General features: G+C 48.8%; 1 protein-coding gene across 1 annotated transcript; it reads left to right on the forward strand.

The window, feature by feature from the left end:
* Positions 1 to 3,448: 3,448 nt before the first annotated feature.
* LOC133731351 (uncharacterized) lies at positions 3,449 to 9,935 on the forward strand. Its single transcript, XM_062158743.1, has 6 exons — positions 3,449 to 3,706; positions 3,781 to 3,855; positions 3,986 to 4,072; positions 4,151 to 4,486; positions 4,564 to 4,749; positions 9,873 to 9,935. Exons 1-6 carry the CDS (start codon positions 3,449 to 3,451, stop codon positions 9,933 to 9,935), a joined length of 1,005 nt encoding a protein of 334 aa, XP_062014727.1.
* The last annotated feature ends 333 nt before the right edge of the window (positions 9,936 to 10,268 follow it).

Consider the following 10,268-nt stretch of genomic DNA (forward strand, 5'->3'; position numbering starts at 1 on the left):
CTCCTTCCTGCATACATTTGTTGGTAATTAGAAGATCGAAAATAAAACATGCAGAAGCAGAGATTCTTTTATTTCTTTTGTTGTTTTCAAATAATTGTACGAGAGGTTCCTGGGTTCCATCTATGAAAATTCAGTGATTTGTCCAAAAGTGACGCCTTTGGCAAGAAGTTACACTTTTCGTTTAAGAGTATTTGCTTCGATCTCATTATTGTATGTTCCCGTTGAATTATCATGGCAATGATTAATTACATGCTATTTTTGTTATAGCGTTGACACCCGAAAATTCACAAGAAGTGTGCAGTGTTTATTTACTTCGGTATCATGTGTCAAAAATTCCACGTGGCAACTTTCTATTGGTGTGTCAGACTATTTGCTATAATGACATCCTGTAGCCCTGAAAAATTTGTCTAATGAACCGGTAGAAGAGTTGGATTGGAACTGAAACTCTATTATAGGACAGAAATGGCTTTCCCATTAAACTTGAGTGCTACGCAGACGGCTTTCATTTCCATTCATTTCGATCCAATGTCTTACCAGATGAATGATCAAGGTTGGTTCTCTAAACCCTAGTTGATGTTCTATACATGTTCTAATGTTTGTATGGTTTGATTCTTATATGACATATAATGGCATTGTGTTTGTGTTTGTATGACCTTAAAGTAGGTACAGCCAAACAGACAACACCAAGCAACATAAATCAAAGAAATGTAAATGACATACAGGCTGGCCAAGCACATAATCATAAAAATCTATGACGAATTAATGAAGGAAAAGTAAGCTAATAAAATCGGCCAGGCAATCACTCATTTCATACGGTAATCATGCATCAATGCAAGCTATTATATTCAAGCAATAAAAAAAAATCAGATACAATAATCAAGTTAAGCCCACTTCATTGCAGTATTTAAACTTACCACCATTAACTTAAATTCAGTTCACCATTGAAATTGAGGCTCTTATATCCCATTGTTTGGCTCCAAAACCAGTTGGCTTGCAAACTGTCTCTTTTGAGCGAGTGATTGCGCAGGCGTGCCAGCACCGCGGGGTGCAGTCGTTGGGGTAGTCCCTTGACCTGACTTCTTCTTCAAGCGCTGTGGGCGAGGAGAGCACCAACCTCGTCACAGGGTTCTTCTCTAGCCTTTCGGAAAAGGACTTTTGCCTTACGGATAAGGACTTTGGTTGTGATCTCTTGCGTTCACCGAATCGATACTTAGTATTGTAGACTAAGCAGAGCAATCACTGGGAAGTTTGGAGAAAGCACGGGTTGCGCTAAAGCGTGACTTTAGCTTCGCTGGGTTGCGAGGGCGTTACCCTTGCTTCGCTGGTAGTAACGGTGGCGGTTGCGCTCGCAGTCGGCTCGCTGGGAGACTGGGACTGGAAGTACGGTCGCCGGGTTGGTCTGGTGATGCTGACAGTCGGCTCTTGGAGAGACTAGGACTGGAGCACGGTCACCGGGTTTCAACAAGGTTGAAGGTTTGCTCCGGGGAGGCTTTGTAATCGCTAGGATTGATTGATAAGAGAGAGGTAATTCGTCCTTGAAACCCGGTATATATACCTTGGGTTTCTGACTGCTCCTTGTTGTAGAAGGATTATTGATTGAAGTTTCCTAATCGATCTCTGCTACTTACCTCCAATAAGGTTTCGTTTTCCTCATGGATTCCGGAATGGGCGAAGCTGTAACCCAAACCATAGCAGGCTTATTTTTAGGCCGCAGGTATCGGCCCGCTGTGCTAGATCCACTAAAGGATATTGCCAAAATTACTTTTGGGCTCAAACATTGCCCCCAGGCCTCGAAATCAGGCCCATGAAAAATGTAACTGATTGAAGGGGACTATAACGACGCGTTCGATGCTCGAAACGATGTCATTAATGAGGGTTGCGTCCTTCCATTCGCGAAACGCCTTTCTGTCGTATCGTTTCCCTCACAAAATCTCTTATTTAAATTCGCAGCCACTCCAGACCTGTCACATCAGAAACTCTTTTAGTCTCCTAAACCCAGAAAACCTCTTTTGCACACATCTTCCTCATCGAAAACCCAGAAATGGCTCCCCCGAAAAAGATAGTTATTGATCAAGAAGAAGAACTGAATGAACAAGCCGCCCATTCCTGGGGAACCAACATCGGTGCCAGCCTGATCCTCCAGACCATTATCCAGAGACCCCTGCTCCTCAGACTCTCGAACAACCATGCCGGACTGGGTCCAACGCCGCGAGATTCTTTCCCGGCCGACGCCATCGCCTTCTATGGTTTACCTGTTCGCCGCCCCATCCCAGTCCTCCGAAGGACTCCTGGGGATTTTACCAGTTGGAGTGCCCCTAATCATCGATCAAAAATAGGGCATTGGCCATCTTCTATCAGTGCGGCGGAGCTTTCCTGGTATCGTGAAGCGCGAGCTCGAGATCTGGCTCGCTGGAACGCAGCAGGTATCACTCATACTATTGATCTTTGTTTTCGTCTTCCACGCGGTGGCAATCGTTCGCCACTCGCCGCCTTTCTCTGTTTTTGGAACACCGCCACCAACACCTTTGATTTTCGATTTGGCCAAATGAGTATCACTTTGTTGGACATTCTTACCATCACTGGCCTACCCATCGATAGCGAGCCCTATCTGCATGGCCAATTTGACTCTGATACCTTTACTTCCACCATGGCCCAAAATGGTCGCAGCGCTCATAGCGGCTCCTATCCGCGATGGTTGGCTTATTACCGCCAGGAGCACAATGCGACTGGCGGGATTGCTTTCTTGGAGTACTGGCTTTGTAAGTTTATCTTCTGTACTTCCTCCTGTAAGCCCACTGGTGCCTGGACCTTGTTGGCAACGGCCCTCTACAACGGCCGCCGCGTGGGATTAGGACAACCAGTGCTGGGTGCCCTCTATCGCACTTTGTACCAAGCCACAATGCATCCCTTCGAGACTGGCATTTCTGGCCCTTTTTGGATTCTTGACTTCTGGATTCAAATTTACTTCCCATATTTTCGTCGCGACGACATCCCATTGCTTCCACCTATTGATCAACTCCTGGGACGATGGCTCTGTCGCGATGAAAGGTACACATCCCCTCCTTATTCTGAGTGCTTCACATACTTGTACCTTCTGCACGAGATGCCATACTGCGACTTAGTGCTGAGTCGAAGATTCCCGGCTCCGCTTGAACACGGATTTCTTCCTGGCGCCTCTCGCTACAGCGATCGCGCGCGCTTGGCCTTTCGCCGCGCAATCTCCTGTTCCGACATCAGGATTGCCGCTGACGAACTCAGTTACGAACTCTATGCTCCCAACCACTTCGCTCGCCAACTCGGCCTTGTTCAATTAGTGCCATTCCCTCTGTATGATGCTTGGAATTACAATACCTCTTGGCGTAGACTTGGGCCCATTTCTGGGCCTCCGCCAGCACAAAGCACACTCGTACTGGTTGACCTCCCTGACTGGGCTAGAGAGATTGACTCTATGGATGGGGCTGAGGAAGGATACGAGGCATGGTGGGCAGAAGTTTCTGTTAACTGCTGGAGGCAACAGCATGATGAGTTATTCGCTGCCATTTTCGGGGAACTGCGATACCCCTACCCTGCCGACGTTGATCTACTTGCCCGCGTCCCTGAAGATGCTGCACAAGTTCCTCCTCCTGCTGCCGAGTCGGCTCCGCGACCCGCGCGAGCCCCACGTCAGGCCCAGGCTGGTATCGTGATCCGCGAACCCCCTCAAGAGGTAAATATCCTGACTCGTGTTTTGTCCTTTGCTCATTTGCTCTTCCCTTTTAATTCAAAATTTTGCTATTCCAGGGAAACGCGCCATCCTCTGGCAGTCGCGCGGCCAACACTTCCCAAGCCACTGGCCAGACTGGGAAACAAAAGGCAGTAATGAGAGGGCCTGAAGACAACGAATCCTCTTCTGATGATGATGACTCGCAGACGGTAAGAAAATTTTTATTGTTTGAGTAAATCATACGTCTTCCATGAATCAAACCTAATCTTCTGATCCCAATAGATCGCTGCCCTCTCGGCTCGGAAACGCAGTCGCTCGGATCCTCGAGCTGACCTGTGGGCAGAAGATGAACCAATCGCTGACCGACCGGTAAGACACAAACCTACTCAGTACTTGTTAGCCATTTCTTTCTATTCTATGTGACCATGTAACAATCCTCATTCGCAGGTTCGCCATAGGTCCTCGAGACACACTGAAGAAGGATCTTCAGCTGCTGGTGAAGGCCCATCTGCTTCCCAAGCCCAAACGCCAACTATTGTGAACAACTCTCCACCTCCTGCGGGCGCTGCCAGTAATGCACAGTTGGCCTCGGTCCCAGTGCAGATTATAGATGATAGCTCGCCTGAGGCCGAAGACAGAGTACCGCCACCGGATGCACCTCATGAGGAACCAAGCGATATACCTGTCCTGGAGCAGATAGCGCCTGACTCAATTCCTGTTCCCAGCGAAGCTAACCCAGAGGCAATGCCAGCGGTCGTCGAGCATGAGCCCCCAGCCGAGGAGGTATTTCCTTTAACCAACTAATTCATTATTATTATTTCCTGGCTTAAATATTCTATTCTGACAATAACTTCTTCCAGAATCCAAACGCTTTCAACACTGAGGACGCTGAAGCTGAAGCTGTAGAGGCAGAAGCTGCTGAGCCCGCTCTTAGTATGGTTGGTCAGGAACCTCCTCCCCCTGCCCCCCAAGTTACTGAAGCCGGAGGATTGGGAAATCTTCCTGAACCAATGCCAGAGGCAGCACCTGTCGCTGAACCTCCTGAGGTCCCTGTCGCTGAGCAACCAACTCCTTCCACTCTGGAAAGGTTAGCTCGTGTACTTGAAGTGACCCCTCCTGGGGTCGTAGATGAAGCTAAAGAAGGCCTTCGTCGCTTCCTGGGCCCTGATATCCTGATTCCCGGTGCGCCCGTGAGAGTCTTAGAATATTTGAGGGTGATTCTCCCCGAGGGAGCCATCACTGAAGATCAGTTCCAAGAGGTCGATCAACTGCTGCAAAATCTCCCTCGAGGGCTCAATGAGCGGGCAGTTGTGAGTGCGCAGGCTAGGCAGACCGAGGCGCACTATCAGAACCTCACTCAACAAACAGAGACCGCGCGCGATTTCTTGGGTGACCAAGCTAACCTCATCAGGGACCTGACGCTCGAAAGGAACCACTTGAGGTCCCAGATTCAGGCTCTTCAAGCCCGGTTAACTGACGTTACCACCAGGCTTACTCATGCGGAACCTCAGTTGGAACAACCCCTCGCTGCCTTTGAGACGCTATCCCAGGAACTGGCTCAAGCTCGCGTGGCAGCCCAACAAGCTGCACAAGATGCTGCGGATGCTAGTTTTCGTTTAGATGAACTTTTCCTTCGCCTGACCCATGCAGGCCGCAGACTTTTGGGCCTCTAGAATTAAGCCCATGTTTTGTATGAACAATGATATTATTCTTAACTTAATATTTAGCCCACATTGCTTGGCCCAAATACATGCCAACTTAATTTCTCGAACTGTTCAGCGCTTTAATCGCTTTTAAAATTGTTCGAAAAGATTGAAAAGATAATCTCGAAATGGAGCGGTTACCTCCTTGGAGACTGCCCCGCCTTCCACGCGCTTTCAATTATCTTCATTTCCGAGATCCTAGCATTTAACACCAATTGATACGCTCATTGATGGCAATGAGAATATCACAACCAACCATCGTACGGCCAAGGCCACTGAGACTGGCACTATAAATACCTGCACTCTGGGGAGATGATAGACACAACTGAATATGGGTCTCCCAGAGATAGTATCGCAATCTCTACTTCTCTTTCTCCAGTTTCTACAATCTTCTCCTCACGATATTAGCCTTAGCCTCAAATTCCTAGGCCTTATGGCTTAACCTCAATACCTGGGTAGGTCTTATGGCCTAACCTCAGGTCCAACCACATGTCTTTGGTCTCTGGAGGTCGCGGTGAAATCCACCGGTTTCATTTAGACCGAAGAACATGTGGTGCTCCCTCCGCGGCGGAACCTGATTCTGAGGGGTCCTCTCTCTCAGATTGCCCGCGTGGAGCAGGAGGAAGAAGGGCGGAAGACCAATATGGGTCGCCTGTTCTTGCTCCGTAGCCTACTTCCAGGGTCTGACTGCGTGACTTATGTTTTTCCCCTGGAGGTAGATGTGGTTGTGAGTCGCGCTTCTCTGTGAAGACCATCTCCATCCCGGAGGGTAATCCAACCAAAAGGGTTGCGATGGATTATTTCCTTCCTTTTTGGTCCGGTATAGACGGTAGCGGCTGCAACTCAGAGCAGATGAGGCATGTGGGTGAAGAGAGGGAGAGTAGGAATGTCCACAGCCCCTTCGCTGCCACAAGATCCAGAAACTCTCAGTAGATCTGTAACTTTATGATTTTTACTCTAAGCCACTTCTGGCCTTGTAAACCGCAAATGTAATTATTTTGATTTGCACTTTGTACTGCTCTTTGGCCGCAAAGCCACTTTATGAATGGAAGGTTTTTAACACTTTTTTGCAAATCAAAGTATAAAATAAGGCCTCAGGTATAGGCCATTACATGCATTCTTAACACCATAATGTCAAAGAAAAGAAAAATTGAAATTTGAAATCGTTGACCGAAAAGCCTCAAATAAGGCCTGAATGTACAGAGTGTTGCCCCCTAGTATGCGTAGGTGAAGCAAGTACAGGATACTAAGGCCACAGAAAAGGCCTGAATATGGATGAAGCGAACCTGGGGAGACTAAGGTTGCCCCCCTGGCTGAGAAGAAGGTTGATCCGGTGGATCTTCAAACTCCCAAACACTAGGGTAGTATTTCTTCAGGAAACGCCCGTTAATGGGATTGCGGTGGAGGGCGCCATCCAAATCTTTGAGGTGAAAGGCCCCGCGCTCCAGAATGCGATGAACAACGAAGGGTCCTTCCCATCGCGGAGTCCATTTACCGCGACCGGTCAACTTCTCGCCAAAAGGCAAAACAGCCTTCCAAACCAAGTCACCCTCTTTGTAACTACGGCCACGTGTCCTCTTATCATAGGCGCGAGCAATCCTCTGCTTTTCTAAAACCAAGTTGTCCAAAGCTGTCAAGCGTTGCTCGCTGAGATCTTCGTGTTCTTGCCACATCGCCTGAACATAATCTTCCCCGATCAAGTGGTGCTGATCTTGGACGCGCAGAGACTGGACGTTGATCTCCAACGGTAAGATGGCATCATGACCGAACATTAGTGCATACGGGGTCGTAGCAGTGGGATTTCTCTTGGAGGTACGATAAGCCCATAAGGTCTCATACAACGTATCGTGCCACTGTCTAGGGTTTTCAACAAGCATCTTCTTGAGCAAGGTGATAATAATCTTGTTACTGGCCTCTGCTTGACCATTGGATTGGGCATAATATGGTGTGCTGTGGACGAACTGGATGCCCAAGTCCGTGACAAGTTTCTCTACCTCGCCGCCCATAAATGCTGCCCCCCTGTCTGAGACCAACACTTCTGGAATGCCAAACCTGCAAATAATATTCTGAAAGATAAACTGGCGAATGGTAGCGCCGAAAGCTTCCTTCAAAGGTTCAGCCTCAACCCATTTCGTGAAGAAATCAGTGGCTACCATGATGAACTTATGCTGGAGCGAGGAATGAGGATGAATCATCCCAATCAAGTCCAAAGCCCAGCCACGGGCAGGCCAAGGTTTAATAATAGGTTGCATGGGGATATTAGGAATGTGCTACACTGGACCATGCGCCTGACAGTCTTGGCAACCTTTCGCGAACGCGATACAGTCCTTCAAAATGCTGGGCCAATAATACCCATGTCTTCTGATAAGCCAACGCATCTTGGGGCCTGCTTGATGGGCTCCACATACTCCCGTGTGTGCTTCGCGCATTAACCTCTTGGCTTCGCGGCCATAGACACAGCGAAAGTCTACGCCATCTTCCCCACGACGTCGCAGCTTGTCACCTCTGAGGAAATAATTCAAGGAAAGAAAACGAGTCTTCCTGTCTGCTGTAGGGTCTGGTTGCTTGAGGTAGTCAATCAGCGGAATGCGCCAATCGACGTCAATAGGCTCGAGAACAGCGACAACTGGATCATCTGGTGGGTCAGGCCGCGCGAGCCACGAAGGCAGTGTGCTGTCGCATGCGCTCGAACACTTTCCTGAGATCTGTGATGTGATCCCCCCTTTTCTGGGATTTGACAACCACGTCATCAATGTAAACCTCCAAAATCTTTCCAAGGATGTCATGGAAGATTAGGTTCATGGCTCGTTGATAAGTCGCACCAGCGTTCTTTAGTCCAAAAGGCATAACCACATATTCAAAAGCGCCCGCGAACCCAGGGCAGCGGAACGCGGTTTTGTGTCTGTCTTCTTCTGCGACCGGAATCTGGTGATATCCTGCAGTGCCGTCCATGAAGGACAATAATTCATGTCGCGCAACGGCGTCGACCAACATATCTGCGACCGGCATGGGGTAGACATCCTTAGGCGTGGCAGTATTAAGGTCTCTATAGTCTACGCAGACCCTCATCTTGCCATTCTTCTTGCGGACAGGCACTATGTTAGATAGCCACTGATTGTATTTGGCCACCCTGATAATGCCTGACTTATGCATTTTTTCAACCTCCTCTTTGACGAGGATTTGAGTTTCTGAATTCATTCTTCGCGGTTCTTGCTTCACAGGCCTCTTGTCAGGGAGTGTTGGTAGCTGGTGGCAAACCAAGTCTGGTGACAGGCCGGGCATATCCTCGTACTTTTCCGCAAAGCAGTCTTTGAATTCTAGCAATAAGTCGATAAGCCTCTGTTTCTCGCTAGGCTCTAGGTAAGCGCTGATAGCCACTTCCATGGACTCATCTGCTGTCCCGAGATTGACTTTCTCGGTAGGGTCTCTGACTTTGGGAGGCGTGTCGTCCAACGCTGCCGGAGCGAGCTGAATCTCCACCTCATCCTCTTGTTCCTGATCAGAGAGTTCCTCTTCAACGATTTCCAAAGTCGCGATTCGCTCATAGGCCTCTTTTTCCACTAGATATGATGATAATCTTTCGTACAGCGAGTGGAGGGCCTCTATCCCTTCCGCTGGAAGGTCGTAATCCATTAATCGTTTAAGGGTTTAGGCACAGCGTGGCCAGGCCTTTCCAAGCCTTCTTTTGCGAGCGTAAGCCCCCACTGTGCCAGTTCAGAGGCCGTCACCCCTGTGGGGCGGCCTTTGTTATCGAGGCCACTGACTTGCAATGGAGCGATAGGCTCCAAATAGTACCTGGCATCTACATAATTCGCGGAAACTGGGAATGGATGAGGATCCGCTTTGATTACCTCAGCTTTATCTGTCTCCCTGTTCCACATAATAAGTTCCTGATGGAGGGTTGACGGAACACAGTAGCTCCGGTGAATCCAGTCCCTTCCCAGGATAGCGCTGTAGGCCGCATAGCAATCTGTCACAAAGAAAGCATAAACTCCCTCTGCTGGACCTACCTTGATATGCAAGAAAAGTAATCCCAAGGTCTTTGTCACAGTCCCTGCGAAGTTTTTGAGAGTGAGGGACGTTGACTGGATCTTCTCTTTCTTGATTCCAAGCAAGTGCATGGTTCTAGTAGTAATGACATTAACCGCAGCTCCAGTATCAACCATGATCTTGCTAACCTTGGTACCGCCAACGTCCGCCGTGATGTATAAAGGTCTCATGTGCTGGACCATAGCAGGCGTTGGCCTAGTGAAGCTCATGAAGAATTCTTTACTGTTGGCGTCCTCTGTTTCCAGACAGACAATCTCTTCTACCGGTGTTGGGACCGCTGATGTGATCTGCAGGGGCTGTGTATTACTTTCCTCAGCTTCTACGCATTCCTGAGCCGCGACCGGTATTGCATACCGCGCTGGGAGATCATAAACCATATTGCAGGACGTGTCTAATTTACCTATGTCGTCCTCCAGGTTGAGCTTGGGTTCATTGACAGGGATAACCGTGTTGAACTGTTTAGCCAACCTGTCTACTAAGGACCCCTCAGTGAGGCCTTTTATCTCACACTGCTCATGCTCCTGAACCACGGGAGCGTGTTCAGGAGAAACTGATTTTGGTTCCCTAGCAGAATCTGAGGGAGCAACTACTACACTCTGGACTTTTTTAGGTCTCCACTGTAAAGTGTCGGTAGTCCTATCCTTGCCCCCCAGTCTCTCGAAAACTGAGGATTTGGCTTCCGGTTCGTCGCGAAACAAACGGCGCTTGACGTGCGGTCGCTTGGACGGCGAGCTCTCCTTTCTGGCTGGTGGAAGTGTTCTTTCCTTGGTAATTCTGCAAAAAACACTGGGCTCAGAAACCCCTATCGCTGA

This window comes from Rosa rugosa, chromosome 2 (assembly GCF_958449725.1).
Source record: "Rosa rugosa chromosome 2, drRosRugo1.1, whole genome shotgun sequence".
Lineage (NCBI taxonomy): Eukaryota > Viridiplantae > Streptophyta > Magnoliopsida > Rosales > Rosaceae > Rosa > Rosa rugosa.

What these genes read in the sequence shown, in the direction of transcription:
- LOC133731351 (XM_062158743.1), top strand. Translation starts at nt 3,449, where the DNA reads ATGGATGGGGCTGAGGAAGGATACGAGGCATGGTGGGCAGAAGTTTCT. An exon ending in AGACTGGGAAACAAAAGGCA is followed by an intron (nt 3,856 to 3,985) that starts GTAATGAGAGGG and finishes TGATCCCAATAG; the next exon opens with ATCGCTGCCCTCTCGGCTCG. An exon ending in ATGAGCCCCCAGCCGAGGAG is followed by an intron (nt 4,487 to 4,563) that starts GTATTTCCTTTA and finishes AACTTCTTCCAG; the next exon opens with AATCCAAACGCTTTCAACAC.